General features: G+C 36.9%; 1 protein-coding gene across 2 annotated transcripts in view; it reads left to right on the forward strand.

The window, feature by feature from the left end:
- Window positions 1–21,860, forward strand: part of PRKDC (protein kinase, DNA-activated, catalytic subunit) — an 85,465-nt gene that overhangs the window by 13,591 nt on the left and 50,014 nt on the right. For both annotated transcript variants that reach the window (XM_027890210.1, XM_027890211.1), the window contains exons 16-40: window positions 89–238; window positions 680–795; window positions 1,344–1,503; window positions 2,450–2,536; window positions 2,914–3,033; window positions 3,426–3,585; window positions 4,050–4,156; window positions 5,975–6,065; window positions 7,078–7,241; window positions 7,911–8,063; window positions 9,238–9,345; window positions 10,126–10,352; window positions 10,768–10,862; window positions 11,826–11,925; window positions 12,874–13,007; window positions 13,518–13,772; window positions 14,785–15,011; window positions 15,632–15,840; window positions 15,976–16,108; window positions 16,922–17,080; window positions 17,385–17,588; window positions 18,807–18,992; window positions 19,912–20,016; window positions 21,006–21,173; window positions 21,460–21,587. In XM_027890210.1, the coding sequence (XP_027746011.1) occupies window positions 89–238; window positions 680–795; window positions 1,344–1,503; window positions 2,450–2,536; window positions 2,914–3,033; window positions 3,426–3,585; window positions 4,050–4,156; window positions 5,975–6,065; window positions 7,078–7,241; window positions 7,911–8,063; window positions 9,238–9,345; window positions 10,126–10,352; window positions 10,768–10,862; window positions 11,826–11,925; window positions 12,874–13,007; window positions 13,518–13,772; window positions 14,785–15,011; window positions 15,632–15,840; window positions 15,976–16,108; window positions 16,922–17,080; window positions 17,385–17,588; window positions 18,807–18,992; window positions 19,912–20,016; window positions 21,006–21,173; window positions 21,460–21,587 (3,746 nt within the window). The remainder of the gene's footprint in view (window positions 1–88; window positions 239–679; window positions 796–1,343; window positions 1,504–2,449; window positions 2,537–2,913; window positions 3,034–3,425; window positions 3,586–4,049; window positions 4,157–5,974; window positions 6,066–7,077; window positions 7,242–7,910; window positions 8,064–9,237; window positions 9,346–10,125; window positions 10,353–10,767; window positions 10,863–11,825; window positions 11,926–12,873; window positions 13,008–13,517; window positions 13,773–14,784; window positions 15,012–15,631; window positions 15,841–15,975; window positions 16,109–16,921; window positions 17,081–17,384; window positions 17,589–18,806; window positions 18,993–19,911; window positions 20,017–21,005; window positions 21,174–21,459; window positions 21,588–21,860) is intronic.

A 21,860-nucleotide genomic window follows, 5' to 3' on the forward strand; every position in this document is an offset into this window, starting at 1 on the left:
TTCTCTAGATCATTCAAATGTTAGTTTATAAGTTAAAGAAATAATTTTCATTTGTGTTTTGAAATGCCAACTTTTTCCTCCTACAAAGGAATGTGTTTTTGAAGATGCAAACTTTCTTACTGAAAATTCACCACTGCAATCCCTGAGTCGCTTGCTGTATGATGAACTTATAAAATCCATTTTGAAGATTATTGAGAAATTGGACCTGACTGTTCAGAAACTGGGTGTTAATGAACAGGTGAGAGCTGAGGACTTGCCCATTAATTGCTGCTGTTGTAGGGGAACCAAAATCACATCCCCTGTTCTGTTTTTGTTATGCTAAGATAGCACCTTAGAGTGTCCTTGAAGTATCATTCATACTAGACATGATGTTTTACTTCATATTTCTGAATATTGCATTGCAGTGTTAAGGGATGGAAAAATCAGATTCAGTGGAAGCTCACAGAATCTGTTATTTTAGACATCCTGCTTTGGCATCTACTGGTTTTGATTTTTCTCCTCAGAAACAAGCATGCCTTATTGCTCCTTTGAATTGTTGATGTGTCAATTAAAAGTCCTTTGTGTCAGACTAGCTAATAGCAGCTAGAAAAAGAGGCAGACTGTTTATCTGGCAAAAAAATGGTGTAAATGCTTTCTATGTTGTCAGATCTGGTGTTCTTACGTCAATATTTGTTTTCAGGATGAAAATGAAAGTGACAGTGCTTTGGTTGGACCTACTTCTGACCCTGCTTCAAATCTTCAGCCAACAAAGCCAACAGACTTTATTGCCTTTCTAAATCTAGTGGAATTCTGCAGGTATTGATATGTTTTTATGTAATTGGAAGTTACATAAGTGATTGGAAGAAGTTTGAGGTGAGATTTATTTAAGATGCATGTTTCTGAGTTAGTTTTATAGATGACATTTCAAAATGCACATGATGATTAGCAGGGAGGCAGTAAGGGGTTTTCAGTTATCTGGGTCATGGGTAAAAACATACTAGCTTAGCAGCTCAGGTCTTTTTGAAGAGTACAGGAGACAAGCATTGGTTGCCTGTGGAGGTCTAGTTGATTTTCCCTAATGATGCTACGGTCTCAATAATGAAATGTGATATGTGAGGATATAAATTCAGTAACAAGATATAATAAGGAAGAAGTAACTTTGTGCTCTAAAGCAAAATAAAACTCATCCTGTGCCTGCCTCAGAAGGCAGCATGCAATTATTCTCTCACTGTCCTTGGAGCTGCTCTGTTTTAGCAGTATTTCCATTCTTTTACTCAGATGAAAGTTTAAAAAAAATGTATTTTATTGGTTTCTTTTTTTTTCTTTTCCTCTCCACCCCTATGTTTTCTGTGCCTCTGTTTTAGGGAGATACTTCCAGAGAAACATGCAGAATACTTTAAACCTTGGATGTATTCATTTGGTTATGAACTTATTATGCATTCAACAAGACTACCTCTTATTAGTGGATTCTACAAACTGCTTTCTGTTACAATGAAAATTGCCAAGAGGATAAAATACTTTGAGGTGAGATCTCTTTTCCCAGTGGAGGGGTAACTTTGCATTAGTGATTGTGCAGTTCTTTATGTATAGTATTTTATGCACTATGGAAAATACTTCATTCAAGTGTTACTTGGTTGTTTCAAATATTTATAGCCTCCTATACCTCTAGTTACAAGCACATAGAAGGTCAAAATTTAGACTCGAAACCCTCTTTGTGAAGAGACACCATTCATGTGTAACACTCTTTCCAAAATCCTGAGCTGGGTGAACAGAGATAGGATGTACCCTTGCAGTGCAGGCCCTACAAAAGACAGCTTCAGTATTAGAAACAATCTAACCAGAACAGCAGAGACATGTATGGGGTAATTTCTCATCTTCTGGGGTATTCTTCTATTTCACTCACTGATTTCCACAGGAAATAAGATGCTCTGTTGGTAGATGCACTATCTGTGGTATGGAAGCTATGTTAAAGTGACGGTGTGTGTACCTGATGTGTGTACCTGATGTGTGTAGCCCACCACACAGCCCACAGCTGTTCCTGCCACAGCACCAGTTGAAGCAAATTTGGGAACTCGTTGTAGATGTTCTTACTGTGGAGGCTGTTGTAAATTGCTGTTTTCTTATTCCATCCTCATTCTTGCCACCTGAACATCCACTGTTAGGGAAGTTTGGGTGTTTTGTAGTTTATTAGACAGGCTGGCAAGGAGGAAGTTAAGCCATGGAAAAGTTACTTTTCAATCATGTGTCTTTTGCTTATTTACATTAATTGTGTTCCAGAAAGTCGACCCTCAGTGCACTGTGTTAATGTTAGTTTCTAACCTCTGAAAGGTCAAAGGTGCATTTCAAGTTTTCACTGATGCCAGTTTTGTATTGGACAGTGATGTATGTATTCTGAGTTGAACTTGTGTTTCATATTTGTGCTGTGTACTACGAGTGTTTTAATACTGTCGATTTGTGTGCTGTTTTGTAGGGTGTCAGTCCAGTGAGTCTCAGAAAATGTCCTGAAGACCCAGAAAAGAGGTCTTGCTTTGCACTGTTTGTAAAGTTCGGAAAAGAAGTAAGTGATTTTGCTCACTGAGTTTCTTAGTCTGAATATAAACATACATGATTCAACCAAAAACTGTATCTTCTGAGAAATCTTATCTGTATGATAAGAGTATTCCTGCTCTTTGAGCTGTGCAGTTTAGAGGGGGTTTAAGATTTTTTTCTGCCTGTATTTTGCTTAATGTCAGAAGAGATGTGTTGATCACCTGTTCGTATAAAATTGAGGAATAACTGTATACTAGTGTATTAATTACTTTCTGATAACTGTCTGCAGGTGAATGAGATTCCAGTATTGGTTTTGACTTGTTTATTTTACATGGGTATTGATACAACTAAGTTAAGATCTTAAAAGGTTTATGGTTGTTCTTAACCTATTTATCTGAATTTTAGGTTTCAGCAAAAATGAAACAGTATAAGGATGAGTTGTTGGCATCCTGTCTTATTTTTTTGCTCTCTTTACCACATGACATCATCATGCTTGATATCAAAGCATATATTCCTGCACTGCAGGTGAGTCAAAGTGATATACAGCTAACATTTTTTTTTTTTTAACTAAAATACATCCAAACATTCTGGAGGAAACTTGGCATCCTGTTCAGCTGTTAAGGTAACTATTAAGCTTTGTACTGTCTTCAATGAGGTATATTATACAAATGACCTGACTTTTTGGATAAACAAATAAATTGTTGGAATTTGCTTTTGTACTAAGCTGACACTCTTAGTGCCTGTGTTGCAATATAATACATATCTCCTGTGCTGATCTTGAGATGTTAGGCAGGCAGAAGTTATTACAAAAGGAGATGTATTGTATGCTAAATGTTTTCAAACTTGGGGTTTTTTTACCTTTAAATAATAGTAGTCAATAAGAATGAAAGACTGATAGTTTTGCATTTGACACACAGACTGCCTTTAAGCTGGGCCTTAGCTGTATCCCAATGGCCGATCTGGGACTGGATGCTTTGGAAGACTGGTCAGCTCACATCCCCAGACATATGATGCAACCTTACTACAAGGATGTTCTACCTCTTCTTGATGGTTATTTGAAAAGCTCTACATCTACAGGTACATGCATGCAAAAAATTGGTGGTCTTAAGGGAGTGGAAAATAATTTTTTGTAGTTAATGCCTAAAGAAGTGGATATGACATACCTTTTGTCTCTATTTCATGCTTCATCTGATTGGAACAATACAGCTTCCCTTACACCCTAAAATTTACCTCTTTTTTTAAACTAGGATTTACTTGCTTCTGCTGAACAATCATTAATTATAGCCATTTTATGTGTCACTTCTCTGTGATATGTCCTTAGTTTTCACTAAGCTTATTAAAATAATATGTTTTCTTTAATAAAAGTTTTAAATTAAATAATAGTTGTCACATCTTAAAAATAAAAATGGGCAAAATCAGAGTGTTGTGTTTTTTAATGAAATTGTGAGTAGGTGCATGAGTTGCTGATACAATCAGCAATAAACTGATAAAATGATAAATCAGCAATAAACTGATTTATATGCTCTTTTTTTGTTCATCAGTTGAATCCCAGAATAACTGGGAAGTAAGGAAACTTTCTCGAGCAGCCCAGAAGGGATATAACAAAGTTGTGATACAGCGTATAAGAAAAGCAAAGACATCTTCATTGGTAAGAGTCCTGTTTCTTTTTAGAGTTATATGTTAATTGCTTCCTACTGTTTCTCTTCCTTTCTTGCATGTTTGGTTTGGATTTTTTAGTGAGGGTTATTTTTACCTTAGATGAGTTTAATAAATCCCATTCTACAGAGGGGTTCAAAAAACTGTAGCATCAGCACATCTGGAAAGATTCTTATTCTAGGGTGAGAATGGGAATGAAGCGAGGAAAGGGAACTGGAGAAATCCTGTCAGTGTCACTGCCAGACTGATATATTGTGGCAACAAAAATTTAGCTGCAACACCCAAAATTAGGTCCCAGCTTAGCAGTGGTGCAGTATGCAAATACAATTTTGTGAAATATGTCAGTTTTTGGCTTTTTTTTTTTCTAATTATCTTGTGTGGATAGGTTTTTTGACTTTAGAGGCCAACATATGCATCACTTTGACCAGTGACCAGTAGTTCAAAATTAGGGTAGTTTTATTTGTATATTCCAGTGCACAAGCTAACATGGAATAAACCTCTTCTTAGGGGTGAAACTATTATTTAGCCCTGTATATCGAATTCTTTCCAACCTAGTGGTGTTCAAATATAGAACTCGTGGAGCGAGTCCAGTGGAGAGCTAGGGAAGATGATTAGGGGACTGGAGCACTTCTTATGAGAAAAGGCTGAGGGAGTGGGGCCTGTTTAACCTGGAGAAATGAAAACTAAGAGGGGACCTTCGCAGTGTCTATAAGTATCTGAAGGGACGGTGTCAGGAGGATGGAACCCGGCTCTTCTTGGTGGATCTGAGCGATAGGACAAGAGGCAATGGACAGAAACTGATGCACAGGAAGTTCCACCTGAATATGAGAAAGAATTTCTTTACTGTGTGAGTGACCAAGCACCGGAACAGATTGCCCAGAGAGGATGTGGGGTGGTCTTCTCTGAAGACAGTCAGAAGTCATCTGGACACAGTTCTGTACCACATGCTCTAGGGACCCTTCTTAAGCAGGAAGGTTGGACTAGATGACCTGCCATGGTCCCTTCCAAACTTAATCGTTCTATGATTCTGTGAAGCAAAATGAGTAAATTTTGTATCCTGTACAGGCTGCTTATACAAAACTGGTTGACTGAGGGAACGACCATTGTTTAGCCTGGAGAAAAGGAGGCTCAGGGGGGACATTCTTGAAGAGGTTGTAGCAAGATTGGGGTTGGTCTCCCAGGAAACAAGTGACAGGTCAAGAGGAAATGGCCTCAAATTGCACCAGGGAAGGTTTCAATTAGATATTTGGAAAAGGTTGTTAAGCATTGGAACAGGCTGCCCAGGGAAGTGGTAGAATAGCCATCCCTGGAAGCATTCAAAAAGGAAAACCTGGATGTGGCTCTTGGGAACGTGGTTTAGTGGTGAACATGGCAGTGCTAGGTTAATGGTTGGTCTCTGTGACCTTTACTAACCTTAATGATTCTATAATTCTATATAGATACAGTATCTAAATCTTGTGTTCTGGAATTAAAACAAATGAAAAGAGTCATTTTTGCTTCAATTTGTTTCTACTTTTTAGATTGTTATGTCATTCTATAGGTATATGTTATCTGTGGTAATAAAATTTTACTAAAATTTTAACCTTTATTTGAAAAGTTGCAATTGAAAACCACAAATCGTGATGAAAATGCTTTCCAGTCTTGCCTTCTTTTGCTTATTAAACCAAAACTGTTCTCTTGTTTAATGCAGTTCTTCTTCTAATCTCTATGTTAACAAGAGCCATAAAACCTTCATTTATTCTGTAAAGTGAATTACTTTTATATAGAAGTAGCTCTTCTTTCAATAATATTAATCTGTTGATTTTTTTAGGAGGAAAGTCCCTCCTTGGAAGCAGTAAGGACTCGAGTGGCACGCCTACTTGGATCTTTGGGAGGGCAGATTAACCACAACTTAATTACAGGTGAGTACACTGTCAGTGTACACATAAATATTTATAGGCCTCTGCTGTCTCTCTTGAAAGCAGATTGCAGTAAGGTCTCAGCATCACTTTAGAGGAATGCATGAGCTTTTCAGGTATACCTATTTTTTGTTGCTCTTGTTTAAACAAATTGCTTTTATTCAGTTCTGAGGTTTGGTAGAGCAACGTATTCACCAACGTAGTATGGAATGCAGAAAGTGTGTAGAAAACTACAGTTTAAAGGCAAAAGTTATATATGCATCTGGGTATATGGTTTTATTTATTCCCCCACCTTCACCCTCTGGCTGCAAAGCCATTTTAAAACTTTACCCCAGTTTGTAACTCCTTAGTGCCTGTTTCACATTTTTACTACAGTTCTCACTTTAGTCAGTGCAAAATTTAGGTAGTCTAGAAACTAATGTAGTTGAATAGAAGTTTTGTTCCTTTCTTTTTATGTTTACATTTGTTTTTTCTGCCTTTAGAATCAAATTTCTTTCTGCCACATACTTCTCTGTTACTTACTCAGAAATACTGTTGAAAAGTAGCCTTATTCCTTGGAAATTAAATACGAAGTGTGATCAGCTTGTTAGCCACATAAACAAATATGAAAAGGTAGGGAGAGAAGGCAGTAAGTCTGCCAGTTTTCCTTGGAAGAGGCAGCCAGAGATATAGTCATGTTCTGTGCAATTGCAGGGTCTGATTGACCTTCAAGAATTTTTTGTAACATTAGAAGACAAAAGTTGGATGTCTTAAAGCAGTACTTTAAATCAAGTATGATTCAATGTCTGCTGGATTTATAACTGTCTCCAAACTTAACCTGTATTGAAACTGGAGACTGCTGCAACTCTCTCCTGAAATGTTGGCTTTAGTTTTTATAGTAATTTATACAGCATTAACATTGCACGGCAATGTAGCTGAAGTTGGAAGGTTATAGATTTTTTTGACTGAGCCATGTAAATACTCGCTCTCTGTGTATGATATAAAGCTTGTTTTGATCTTTTTTCAAATGCATTAGCTACCTCTGCAGAAGAGATGATGAAGAAATGTGTATCCTGGGACACTGAAAAGCGTCTGAGCTTTGCTGTACCATTTGCAGATATGAAGCCTGTCATCTACTTGGATTTATTTTTGCCTCGTGTGACTGAACTGGCTCTTTCTGCAAGTGACAGACAAACAAAAGTATTGATGTTTTCTCTAAATTTTGTTTTGTGCTAGCTGATAAATATTGCATAAAATAATGTCTTCCTTGTGACTAAAAACCTGTTTTAATTTATTCACAGGTAGCAATGTACTTCTTTGCTGTTTCATGGTGATGTTATTCTGAGTGTTTAAAAACTGAAGAGTTGTTGCACTAAGCTCTGTCAGAGAGCATTGTGCTTTTGGAGTTAGACTTAACATAAACATGAAAATTTACACTATTGGATCTTCATTGTTGTTTGGCCTTCTTCTCATGTGTAGCCTATGAGCTTGTGGGCCCAATCCAGCAGAACACTTAAGGAAATATTTTCTTACTGTGCTGGATTGGGATGGTGATATCCGAAGAGGGTCAAGAATGGAAGTATCCTTGAAAACACAATGATGAGTGACTTATCTAGGGATTAATTTTCTCCAACTGAAAGACTGACTGCCGTCACAGAGACTAAAACATTAGGAAAAAGGCCAGTTAGAATGTGCATAAATTGATTCCATGGTCATAATCTGTTCCTGAAACAATGACTTAGCATAGATTGGAGAGATTTAGAGATTTCTCAAGTACAGTGTTTCTAGTAACTTACTGTCTTCTGCCCACAATTTCGGCTTCTCTGTGAAAGTAATGGATGCGTAACCAAAGGGATTTTTAAATTTCAGGTTGCAGCATGTGAGCTGCTACACAGCATAGTCACATATATGTTGGGAAAAGCGACTCAGATGCCAGAAGGACATCAGGGTCCCCCACCTATGTATCATTTACATAAGCGAGTATTTCCAGTATTGCTTCGTCTTGCTTGTGACATAGACCAGGTAAATAGATTTATTTATAAGCATTTTAATACCTTTAAATGTGGAACTAATTAGTAATTTTACTTAGAAGTTTTCCTGTCAGAAGTTTTCTTAACATGTTGCCTTTTTTTTTCTCAAATGTAATGTATTTTTTAAGATTAAATTTTTTTTTAGCTTGGGAGTGGGGTGGAAGCCTTCTCAAAGTCTTCTATAATGCAGTGCAGTTCAGAGTAACTCAGAGAAGTGCACAAGTGAGATTCGAGTTCCAAGCTTTATTCAGAGAGTTTGTGGCAATAGCAATTTTTAGCACCATATTTAATTTCTAAAGTTGTTTTTCAATAGAGTAATTTGAGGTGAAAGTTGATTGTTTCAATACTGAACGAGTGCAAAGGTGCAATCATGGAAAAAACCATTTGGGAGAGAATTTGTAGCTGCCTCTTTGACATCTCAGGATATTTCATTCAAACATCTGAACTTGGTATTTCTCCTTCATTGCACAAAACAGAACAGACACATAGGTTCAGCTTTGCTGAAATTCAAGTCTTGTGGGTTTTGAGACTGCTATTTGAACCCTGGCATCCAGATCTATTTTTAGACCAAAGGGACTTCATGTTCTGTGTTACCAGTTTAGGTGAAACCTCTTCTACTGGCATGTGGCTCAGCGTAAGCCATAGGAAAATAACATCTGGACTGGTCCCAACTGATGTATACACACTGCATTATAATCATGCATACATGCATATATAAGCATATTTAATGTTTTTCGCTTCGTTGCAGTGTAACAGTGTTCAGTCAGGTTGATTTACAGGTAAAATTGTTGAAGTCCAGGAAGTCAGAATAATGTATGTGGTAAAGACTGATTTTTGAATGTAAATACAAATTAAGAAACAAACTTCCCTGTTTACCCAGCTGTGTCTTGGCATATCAATCTGTGGCATGCAATGCAATTTGTGTCAGAGGATCTTACTGGAAGTAAGTTGGGAGGTCATTGAGACTAACTGAATAGAAAGCAGATAACCAGTTTTAACTATCTGGATTTTTTTAATCCCTGATACAGGAATGTAATATGAAGCTCTTTTTTAGTTTTATAGACCCTTTCTCAAAGTAATGGTTTTTATTCTTGCATATTTTGAATAGCCAAATATCCTAGAAATGTATTAATCCTATAAATGCAGTTGACGTTTGCTCTTTTCAGGTAACAAGACAGTTATATGAGCCTTTAGTCATGCAGCTCATTCACTGGTTTACCAACAACAAAAAATTTGAGAGTCAAGATACAGTGGCATTCCTGGAAGCTATCTTGGTAGGTCATAAGTCTTTCCTCACTTTCTTCTGTGCCATTTTTAACTAGCATCATTTTACTACTGAAAGAACTAGGAACACTTGAACAGATATAGTGGCCCCTTACTTGTCTGAAAGAAAGAAGACGTTTTTTAATGACCATTTAGTGCTTCTTAACTGAGATTTTGGTGATGGATTTCTCTTTGTTTGGCATTCTCAAAATACAGCTATATGATCTTTAGAATCATTACAGGATTAATGAAACATTCTTTATCATCAGTGTATATTAGGAACTCCTGAAGTACATTCACCACTCATCCCCCTGAATGGATGTTGCTTTTGTTGTGTGCTTAATTTTTCTCTAAGTATCTTTGCCTTCACCAGACGCAAAAACTATAAATTTCAAACTAGCTTTTGCACTGAACTGAAGTGGTGGAGGCAAAGTAGGTCAGGAGGTTTTGCAGTGCTCTTTTTAAATGAAAGTCAGTGTTGTCACACCCCTTCTAAAGTGGAGGAAACTCCCCCATCAGCAGATGAAGTAACTTAGGCAGGACTCCTAAGCCAGTAGCTGAGACAGGAATAGAAATCCAGATCTTTGAGGCCTAATTCTGTGCTATGAGGGCTGGAAATGCTACCTTTACCTTGGACAGTAGCAATGTTGGATTTTACTAATTTCTGGGAAACCGTGAGTGCAGGTTTTTATTTGCAAATAATACCATGTAAATAAGCTGCTCTAATACTGCACTGAAACAATGGTGGGTTTTTTTCATTCCTGCAATGAAATAATCTTGTGTAATTTCAGAGTGGCATAGTGGATCCAGTTGACAGCACTTTGAGAGATTTCTGTGGTCAGTGCATACGAGAATTTTTGAAATGGTCTATTAAGCAGACAACACCGAGACAACAGGAGAAAAGCCCAGCAAACACCAAGTCTCTCTTCAAACGGTTGTATAGCCTTGCTCTTCACCCCAGCGCTTTCAAGAGACTGGGTGCAGCACTTGCCTTTAACAGTATCTACAGAGAATTTAGGTGAGCAAACAGAACTTGAAACAGTAACTAGCTTGGACTAAAAGTTCAGTGAGATAAAAAGAATTATTGTAAAACTCAATCATCCACTGACACTCATTCTATTAATGCATTTGGTAGCTGTAAAATTGAGTTACTTAGCCTAATATTTTTAATTATAATTTTGGGCTTTCTGCCAGTGGGGAACATATAAATCCAAGTTTTTATTACAAATTTATGGGAAGTTAGATATGTCTTTTCGGGATGGTCAGCAAATGTCACTGCTAGTTTTTAAGCTGGTTTAGATGTACTTTTTTGTGGAAACATTTTATGCAGTTTATCTCTACAGTATTTAATTTGATGATTTTTAATTAGAATTTCACAATTAGCGCTTCTTCTTACTCATGTTTCTCATTAATTTTTTTCCTGATTTTTAAAGGGAAGAAAATTCTCTGGTGGAGCAGTTTGTGTTTGAAGCCCTGGTTGTTTTTCTGGAAAGTCTGGCCTTAGCCCATACAGATGAGAAATCATTAGGTGAGCTATAGTTAATGAACTGTGGAATGAAGAAAAAAGTCATCCTGTTGAACCTTAAGGGTTAAGAAAGAAAAACCTAACTGTAAGAAAAGTAGATGTGCTTCCTTTTGCAACAAAGAAAGAATTATTTTTCATTACTGGTAGAGAGGTCATTTGATATCTAATTAGAAACTCTTTGAATCAGGTCCTTGCAACATATAAAGATGGAATATTTTGAGCCCGGGAGAAAGAACCTTATAGTATTTACAGTGATTTACAATTTTGTAATAATGCTAAAAATGCTACTAGTCCTTCAGATTTGAGACCTGGTTTTGCAGTTACACAGTGTAAACTGTAGCTTGATGGGAATCTTAGTCTACTCTTTTATAACAAACAAAATACTCCAAAAATTGACATCTCTATGTATTTTATGAAAGATTTCCCCCCTTTTGTAATACCTTTTCGTGGTTGCTTTCTCATGACTCTCTGCAACAATATGCAGATGCGTGAAGAATCTATGACCTCTTTCACAGTACTAGTGATTCTTCAATAAATCTCTCTCTTTTTTTTTTTTTTTTAAGTGCTCTAATTTTCATCAGTTAATAGTAATGAGAACATAAACCCAAGAACTGGTGTAACAGAGCTTTATGTCTTTCAAAGGAATAGTACAGACTGTGATAGAAGTGGCCCTAAAAGAAATTCTCATATGGGAAATTTTTAGTTCCTCTAAGCACGATCACAGAAAGTAGAATACGTATTTATACCGGAGGCCTCAGGGCTGGCTAAGGCCATGGTGGCCTGTCTGCTCTTTCATCATTTTGCTCTGTGCCCTTGAATAATCTGCTGTAGAAGCACAGGGTAGTGGAGCTGACAGACATTATCCTCTGTGTAGGTCTCTTGCACCGTGTCTATAGTGCCAATATCTCAATTCATTTAACCAGGTTACTGGAATTTACTTATAGATGTCAATTCTCTCTCTAACAGGTACTGTACAGCAATGCTGTGATGCTATTGATCACCTGAAGCGCATCATCAAGCATAAAGCGCCTTCTCTGAACAAGGAAGGAAAACGACGAGTACCACGGTCAGCAATTTGCTTTTTTTTTTTAATATTATATTTTAATTTATTATGTCAGTAGTTCCATTAAATGCTTGGGATTCTGAATGAGGAATTCATCTTATGACAGTTGCTGATACAGATCTCCTGGTAGGTCTGTTGAACCATTGGTGGGAAAATGATAGACATAATATGAGAGAATCATGATGGTCATTCTTTATTGCAGCGTGATGAACTTGCTTTAGTTTAGCAAGGACAGGCAGAAAAGAAAAGCATGTTTCCCTCACATCAGTGTTTATAATAATATTAGCAATGGTGCTACAAAGCACTTGCAGGAAACTCTTCCAAAGCCTTTCTTACTGCTGTTAAGTGTTAGCAGAAGCAGAACAAGCTGCAACAGAATGATCAGCAATTAAAGAGCAGTAACAAAAAAGGTGGAGGAAGCAAAAAATGGATCTGGTATGAGGCTGGAGCTCTGAGTCACCTGGTCTGATCACATAGCTGATGCTGCTTTGAGCAGGAGGTTGGACTAGAGACCTCCTGAGGTCCCTTTTTACCCAAATTATCACATGATCTTAAAAAATTGGCAAGTGGAGTCTAGATTTGGGTCACTGGTGTGGTGTTTGGTAGGTTAAGAGACTGGGTAATTAGGGGAATGGAGAAAAACTTTGCAAGCTTATTTCAACTTTAGTCTCCATTTTTGCCTCTCTGAGTTAGAAAGAGAAGCGAGGATACCTGATTCTGCATTTTAAATTGTTTCTACAAGGACTATGCTCTGGGGGTCCAAAGTAGAGCGAGGAGAAGAGAAAGACATGCTTGTAGAAGAGCTCTTCTTTTTAGTTAAGATGGGTTGTGGTTAGACAGATAAAAGGACGTTTGTGATGCTTATGGAACATTTTGATCTTTTTCAACTGGAAGACTGTGGCTTCTTGGTAGATGTCAAGAGGATTGTTAATCCCTAGTGTTTCTTTGCAGAGGATTTCCAGCTACTCAGTCAGTGAGTCTTCTGGACATTGTCATGTGGCTCTTAGTGCAGTGTGGACGACCTCAGACAGAGTGCAGACATAAAGCCATGGAGCTCTTCTATGAATTTGTTCCTCTATTACCAGGTATTTTAAGTCACAGTGCACTATTATCTTTGCTTTTTAAATATTGTGCGTGCCTTTCCTCTATGTTTTCCATGCAAGGTATTAATTACAAGAAAAAATATTTTTGAAGTAAATATCTGTTCATTCAGTGTTGTTAAATGGAAACTGAGTAGTTGCTTATAGTGCAAGTCAGGTTCTGTTGGAACCTCGGGTTTGTGGGCATAGAAGAGGGTTTTATATTGGACTTCCTTCCAGGCAGGACAGAGAACTTCCAAGCCCAGAACTGCTCTAGTATCCAGCTAAAAAGGCAGAATTTGCTGGTGGGGAACTAGTGGGAATGTCTTACAAATTGGCTTCTTCCTTATGGTAATTTTAGCAACATGACCAAGGCTAAATCAGAACCAATACCTTTTCTGCTAGAAGACCCAGTTTAAAACACAAAAGTTTGAGCGTGTTAGTCCAATTGCCTCTAGTCCCTTGCTAGTTTGAAATGCGTTTTTCCTAGAGAATTTATATTTCTGTTTCTACCAGGAAACAAGTCTCCATCTTCTTGGCTGGCTGATATTCTAAAAACCAGGGATGTTTCTTTCCTCATTAACAAATTTGAGGGAGGTGGCACTGATGCCAGAAGTCCATCTGGGATCCTTTCTCAGCCAACTCTCCGTGGCATGCAGGAACCCTTCAGTTTACAGGCTGTCATGCAGTGGATGGATATGTTCTTAGCAGCACTGGATTGCTACAATACATTCTTCGACCTGCGAATGATCAAACCTTATGAAATATTGGGTGAGTGATTATCTGTTACATTAGGTTCGCTCATGTGTGTTACACAGAGCCCATCCAAGATGAGTACTTAACTTGGACTTGAAGTTTTTTACATAAATGTAGGAAGTTTTCAATGACAGTTGTAGTGGTATGTTTTTTTATGAAGTATATTGTATTTTTAAAATGTTTCTTTTTAGTCCTAGAAATATGTCTTTGCATTTCTGTCTCTGAGTCATCCACTTATCAGCAACTTCTTTTACTCTATCCCATCTTCAAAAATTATTTTCTGTAGCTCATTTCCCACTGCTGAAAACAGCAGTAGATTTTTTTGATTTTGTTGTGTTTTTTTTTCAAATCCTTGCAAAGCTTTTTACCTGCTCCTTAATAATGTCTGGAGAGAGCTATCAGAAAACAATGAAAGCAGTCACTTTTTCACTTCAAACTCTGTACATGTTACCTTTCTTCAGTTCCTGGTGCATCAAGAGCATCAAGTCCAAAAGCCTTGTATTTGAATTTTGGTCAGGTACCTAATAATACCTTGTGTAGCCATTGAGTCTCCCAAAAGGTTTTTCTTTTAATTATTCTTGCAGGTCAGTCTAAACAAAATGGTTTTGATCACTGATAGTACAGTTGCATAGTTACTTCAAGTTTCAGGTGGTCTGTCAGTGTCATCTCTGTCTTGGTTTGAAACAGTACTGTAAGATCATTGTTGGATGCAGTTAGCGTAGGGCTAAGTCATTTAGAACGAGGGACTTAAAATTTTATCCATGTTTCTACATTTGCTTCAATCATCATCATTAATAAGTGATTGTAATGATCAGTGCTTGTAGTGATCATTAAGTAGAACACTGCCCTTTATTGCTCACAATATTAGTATTTAGGACCAGCACAGGACTTTCCGAAAACACTGGTGTGAGATGCGGTGCCTTTCTATTTGTTACCTCAGTCTGACTGTTTTTCTTCCAAGCACAGAACAACTTATGTAATAGTTTGGAGCTGCTGTATCATTTCACCTTATTGTGATTCTTCTTAGGTGTAAATGAAAGTTCCTCATTCTTGGGAGCTGTGCAGTTCTTCCTTGAAACTATTGCTTTGCATGATATCCACGCAGCAGAGCAGTGCTTTGATTGCAGTTCGAAAGGCAACGTGTTCAGTCCACAGGAGAGAGACATGTACAATTACAGCAAGTGTACCATTATAGTCCGAATCATGGAGTTTGTGACCACGATCCTGGAACTGTGCCAACAGGATTTCTGGAAGGTAGGCACTGAAATCTGTAGTGAATACAAGACACAAATTTTACAAATACCTAAATATATGTGTTTTATATGGAGTACTTGCAGTGAATGTTTCCCGTGTGATTACTGATGGCATTAAATGTGTGGAGGTGGTAGCTGCTTGAAAGGTAGATTGTGGCAGTTCTTCCTTAAATTGCCTAGCTTTGATGCAGTATAAACCATATGTAACTGTATAAAGTATAGCAATTATGATTCTCTTAGGAAATTTACACTGCAGAGTTTAGTTATGAGACCGTGATTGTTTCTTATTTGCAGTAAATCTCTAATAGTGTGCACAGAGGTGTACATCAGGATTTACAGGTGTATAATCAAGACTGAAACAGGCCTACGTTGAGTTAAAAGATTTTATGTGCAGTTCGGTGAGATAGCATATATCTTATGTCTGTTTTTATAGATACCTAATGTCTGCGCATTCCCATAATTGATTGAAAGTCAGACATTTCAAAAGAGAAAGTCAGTGAGAATAGTTACTGTTTCATGTTTGATTTCATTTTAGATAGAAGGATTAATGATAAGTTATGAAGAATAAAATAGGCAAATCAATTTTAGAAGGTTTTATTTAATGTGTTTTTTTCCTTTTAGCTACTTGAGAAGGAACTGCTTAATGCAACCTTTATAGAGCTTGTGATGATGACTGTGTGTGATCCATCACACGTAGGCTTTAACACAGCTGATGTGCAAGTCATGAAAAATCTCCCAGATGTCTCAGTAAGACTCTTGAAAGCTTTGATGAAAACTCCGTATAAGGAATCTTTGAAAATGTGCATAAAAAAAAGAATCACACCTCAGAGGTAAGCAGGGACTTTCTGGTAAGCATGAATCCAGAACAAATGCCACTCCCCATGAAAATTGGGAAATTAAACACTGTTGTCTACGGATGCACATGGATCTCCCCACCAATGTAATGTTATTGGTTTTCTTTTCAGCCTTGAGGACCTTTGTTCTGTTGATCTGTTTAATTCAGATGCACGTTTTGATGAAGTTAGGTTTAATGCTGTCCTTTCTGCCTGCAAGCAACTCCAGAAATCTGGCCTGCTTCATTCTGTTCTTCACAGTCAGGTAATTATGTATCAGGAAAATAATATTGAATATTTGTATGCAGGGAAGAGCTTTTCCTGTGTAAAAGACCGGAATGAAAACAGAGCAGATCAGATGAGATCAACAGTGAAGAGCTGATGTTGAATGGGATTCAGAAATGAATGTGTTATGGTTATTCCATGAATCTGAGTAGCAGAATACTAAGGTTTGAACAATCTTCATAATAGTTATTCTTTTTCTGGTTGGCTCCAGACCCTGGAAATCAGAATGTAGATTCTAAACTTACTTTTAGTGAACTTCAGAGGACTGAGAACTCAAAAACTCAGGATTAACTATCCTATAAAGGAGACATTTTTTTCAACAACTTTTAAACAGAGACCATTCAAAGTGGTAAGGGAAGTTAGAAAAGAATATTTTCTGACAATAATAAAGAAGCAATATAGTGGATCTGAATTGCAGAAAACAGGATAGAGAGCAGCTGAGGGGTGGAACTGTAGGCTACATTATTCAAATGCTTTCTTCTAACTTTCTGATTATAGTAAGTCTCTGTTTTACTTTGGGTTGAAGGAAATCAGGTTATGCAACAGCTACAAAGGCTGAGAATTTGTGAGCAAGGCTGTATAAAACAAGTAACAAAATATTTAATTTCTGTCAGGTGTTGCCATATATTATGCCATGCATATATTTATTTATTTATCATGCAACATTTGCATTGCTTTATAAGAAAATTATCTGGAGTTCAAGTATTTTCATCAGCTATACAGAAGGCCTTATGGCTATTTTTTTCAGCTTATATTAATTGTCGCTTGTTTGTTTGTTTGTTTGTTTCCATAGGATGAAAGGCCTAATTTCTCAGTTGGCTCCAAGCTTCTTTCAGTTGTTTATAAAGGCATTGCACGTGGGGGTGAAAGGATGTCTCTTCCATCATTAGACATTAGTAGTAAGCGATTAGCTGATAAACTCCTGCAGCTGGCCTTTACTATTGATGACCAGGTAGGATATGGCTCTCCGGTTTTAATACTCAACATAATTTAAAACTCATCAGTAGTCTTCTCACCATGTTTTGGGTAGGTGTTTTATTCATACTCCTACAGAGGATCTTTAACAATTCTCTGGCTTAATTGAGGGACAGTTGTGGATAGTAAGCATTTCAGCGTTCTGTTAATGCTTTATGTTGTGCTTTCTGGTAAAATAAAGACATTTGGAAGGGAAGCTTAAAAAATGTGCTTTTCTAAGAAATATCCAAGTGAAATGTAATTTCCTTGAGTTAACTCTGTCTCTATGCCTTGATTTTCAGTGTGAGGAGCTAGTGAGTCTGCTGTTGAACACAGTAGTGTTATCCGTGCCACTATCAGGAGCATCCCAGAACCACCTGATCAATTTCTCTCACGGACAGTATTTCTACAGTCTCTTCTCAGAAACCATCAATCAACAACTGCTGAAGAACCTGGATGTGATCATAGTCCAGCTTATGGAATCATGTGTCAGCAATCCCCAAATGGTATTTGACTTATTTAAAGGGACAAAATCAAAAGGGAATGTTAGAAGTAACACTTTTATTATTATTGTTAGAGGTGGATGTAACTGAGTGTGTAGTGGGGAAAGAAGTGCCTTGCGTTGAATTTCAGACAGCAAATGCATTGATAGATTTTATTTGGGGTTGGGTTTTTTTGGTTGGGGGGGTTGTTTGTTTTGTTGTTTGGGTTGTTTGTTTGTTTTGTCTTACTGGTGGTATCTTCATGATCTCTGGCAACCTGACATTATTTAGGCACTCTGTCATCTCAAATCAAACTGAGTGGAAAGTGCTTACCTCTTACCTCTCCTGAATCTATGGATTTCAAGGTGTACATTGTATAGTACTTTAAATCACGCGTGTCTTTTCAAAGCAAGGATGCATTCACTGTGCTTAGATTTTCATTGCAGTGTTCCCAGAGCATGTGGACTGGATTTGTTCTGGATAAAACTAAACTGGAAAATGAACTCTGACCACTAATGGGCATAGGACACAGGACAGTAGTAGAAATAGATTGGAGTATTTGAAAGAAAGACATACACACACACACAAAACCCTCCTGACCTGAAACAAATACAGGGTAGTTGTCATGTACTCAGTGTCAGCACCACTTGTTCTGCTGAACACATTTTCTACTGTTGGTTGACAGTACTTAGTGATGTAGAGCTCACTCTCAGGTCCAGGAAGGAAATGTTATAATTGAGAATCCCTTCCTTCAGTGCTTCTGAGGAAGTGTCAAAAAGAAAGAGCAAAAGTCCACTCTCCTTTTTGCTTGAAAAGATTCTCAGGAAAGTAGAATCACCTTTTTAAAAATAGTGGGATCTTTTTTAATCCAAAGCATTATGCTTAAAGGTTTTTACTTCCAAGTAACAGTTTAAGTGTCTGTGATATATGATTTCATTCTAAAATTTTCAAGTACTTTAGAGTTACTCTGGATTATCATTTGTTTCTCCCTATTCACACAAAAGGTGTGGGAAGGAATTGCTGCATTGTACTCTGAAACAGGAGTAAATTAGATAGAAACCTCTTTTTTTAAGAAGAACGTTCTTTTAATTTCTTGCAGAGAGCCTTCTCCTATATCCTTTTGAGATTTAAATCTAGCATTGCTTTTGATGTTCTTTTTTAATGATTGACCATACAAATGAAGTGATCTTATCATCCTTTAATTTGGGATACTAGAATCTACCTGTTGTTTTTTCCTTCCAGGTTGGGAGCATTTTGAATGGCATGTTAGATCAGAGTTTTAAGGAACGTGCTGTACGCAAGCAACAAGGAACAAAACTGGTGTCAGCTGTACTAAAAAACTGGGACAAACTGGACAGCTGGTGGGCCAAAGGTTCAGCTCCCGAGAGCAAAATGGCAGTCTTGACCCTGCTGGCAAAAGTTCTGCAGGTATGCATTGCTTTATAAAATCCAGGTAACCTTTCCAATTCTGTAGGAATTGTATCTGCTTTCCAAGAAATGCTGTTTCACTCTAATGCTTTGTGTTTTGGGGGGGAAAAAATATGGTTGGAGAATATCAGAATTTGCGGTTTTTTATTAACGTAGTACAATATATATTTGGGCAGGCAGAAATTACTAGATTTCGCTCTTCTCCCCCTCTTTTTGTTTTTTAAATTTTTCTCATGTTTTAGCTGCCTCTTTTGGAGAATTGGTGCAAGTGCAGAGTGAACTTTGAAACTGAGCAGCCTCTGATAACATTCTTTGTCATGTCAGTATCCAGAAAGTCGCAGTGGAGGACTTCTACCTGTAGCAACAGAATGCAGAAAGATCTTTATTTTAAAGATCTTTAATTTCCCATTACATTGGGGTTTTGGTCTGGGTTTTTTTCTTTCTCTGTTCTGAAAACATGATTATCTGCATATCCTATTGGTTTTTTTCAGGAACTTGTAAAAGTAGCTGTACACAAATATATGAGAATTATTTTTCTTTTTGATAATTAGTTGCTTTAATCTTGAATTGTTTTAAAGGTATGTGATAGGATGCAGAATGTGAACTGTATTGCTATATTATCTGGCAGTGAAGTGAGCAGTAACAAATTTGGCTTTGAGAGGGAGCTTAATATTTTTTTTAACTGAAAAATATCCAACATTATGATTTTGTTTGTACTGTGTAGGAGTTTTTAGAATCCTTATTGAGAATCCTTTTAAAACCAAAATCATTTTTTATGTGCTTTCTCTTAATTCACTGTACGTTTGGAAATAATCAGTTCTTTAGCTCATGGGCTTTTTATTGTTCATTAATACAAATCTCTTTGGTTAGTTAAAAAAAAAAACACAACTAATTTTTTTTATTTCTTCTGTCTTTCCAGATAGACTCTTCGGTTTCTTTCAATACCAATCATGAAGCATTTACAGCTGTTTTTAATACCTATACCAGTCTACTCACTGATCAGAGTTTAGGCTTAAATCTTAAGGTAAATTGCTCACTTCAGTGACTTCCCTGCCCTCCCCAGATTAGAATGGTAGTTGTTCATGGAATTCCCTGTTCTTTGGCTTAAATTATAACACAGACACCACTTCTATTTTTTATTCTTCTGTTCAACATCCTAAAACTTGTACATCATCTTTTTTGTCTTTCAGACAGTATTACAGTAGGAGAGTATCACAGATACCATGTTTTGGTTTAAAGTGAAGGGGTTTTTTTCTTGCTCAGATGAAAGGCATGTAATTTTTAGGAAAAAATTTACTATCAGTGAATTGTTTAGAACTCCAAAGTGTTCATTTGAGAAATGACAGTTAATCAGACTTTTAGTAAGGAGTGACATTTCCTACAGGTCAAATTATGAACATCTATCATTATTTAATGTTCACGTCTGCAAGTATGAGACCCGTACTATTGGAGTAGCTGCTATATGTGGCTTGGTCCGGAGAGGGAGATAAAGCACTGCTTACTGAAAGCAGAAGTTATAAAAGATGCTGGAACATAAGGGTTGGCATAGAACATTAAAAAATTTTGTACGTTATGAAGCAGCTTTGCATAGTTGCTTTTCAGCGAGCCTACTTTTAATTATACAGAGTTTTGTACTTTCCCATGCATTTGAAATAGATAAAGTTTGGGATCTTGCTTCAGCTGTGAGGTGGAACCTTAAATTAACAACTTGTGTTAGAATGAATGCTTGCTTAAGAGAACAATAGGATATTATTCCTAGCCATGTCAGCTGTGAGATATTAATTAGCTTTTAAGTCCCACTCAGCAGTGACCAAAACTGTTTTCTAAACCAGCAGCCAGAAAGATGAGCAGCTAGATAACATATTTTTATCAGTATACCAAGCCACTGAATTAGTAAACACAGCCACTGGTGATGTTGTGTGGTCCTATTCAGCTGGATTCATAGTTAGGGATTAAATTTTTTTTTAAGTGTGAAACAGTTGTTTGTTTTTTGTTTCTTTTTTTCCCCTTCAGGGCCAAGCAGTGATAATTCTCCCGTTCTTCACTAATTTGACAGGAGAAAGACTTAATGACCTTAAGAATGCTCTTGATCAACTTGTAGCTTTCAATTTTCCCATGAGGTCTGATGAATTTCCCAAAGGAACCTTGAAGCACAATAACTATGTAGACTGCACTAAGAAGGTCAGTATTTTTAACGAATACATAATTAGAAGCCAAAGTGAACTATGTCTGTAAACAGTGTTTCACGGGATCTGGAATTAAAGAGAGAGATTCTCAGTTCACATAAGGAAATAAGCTTTTCATTTTCTGGGTTATGTCTTTATCCAGAAGATTAATCTACAGATGCACATTAAATAAACACTTCTGTGCATCTGCTTCTGGTCCGTATTAAAAAATAATTACTTCATTAGATTTATTTGCTTTTATCCAGCATGGTTCTTTCAGTTATACATTATTTCTTTTTCAGTTGTTAGATGCATTAGAATTGTCTCAGAGTCCGATGTTGTTGCAACTGATGACAGAAATCCTCTGTAGGGACCAGAGACATTTCATGGAGGATTTATTTCAAGCCAGCTTCAGAAAAATTTCCAGAAGGTGAGTTTAGTCTGTTGGATTTTGCCCTTGTTCTCACTGAAGTTTTGCTGAAGCAAATGTGCTTCCTGAATTTTATTGTCCTTGTAATAGTACTGATTTACACCAAAAAGTTTTACATAACAGTTTTAATTCAGATTTTGCTTTTGTCTTCACATTTTTAAAGTACTTCTGAAGTGTGAAAAAGTGACACCAGTTTCCAGATTACACTTCCAGTGCCTGTGCAGATTTGGAAAACCTTCTGTAAATTAACTGGTTCACAATTCAATTGACTGT

This window comes from Empidonax traillii, unplaced genomic scaffold, assembly GCF_003031625.1.
Source record: "Empidonax traillii isolate 1590-97213 ecotype Southwest subspecies unplaced genomic scaffold, ASM303162v1 scaffold281:size1424471, whole genome shotgun sequence".
NCBI classification, from domain to species: domain Eukaryota; kingdom Metazoa; phylum Chordata; class Aves; order Passeriformes; family Tyrannidae; genus Empidonax; species Empidonax traillii.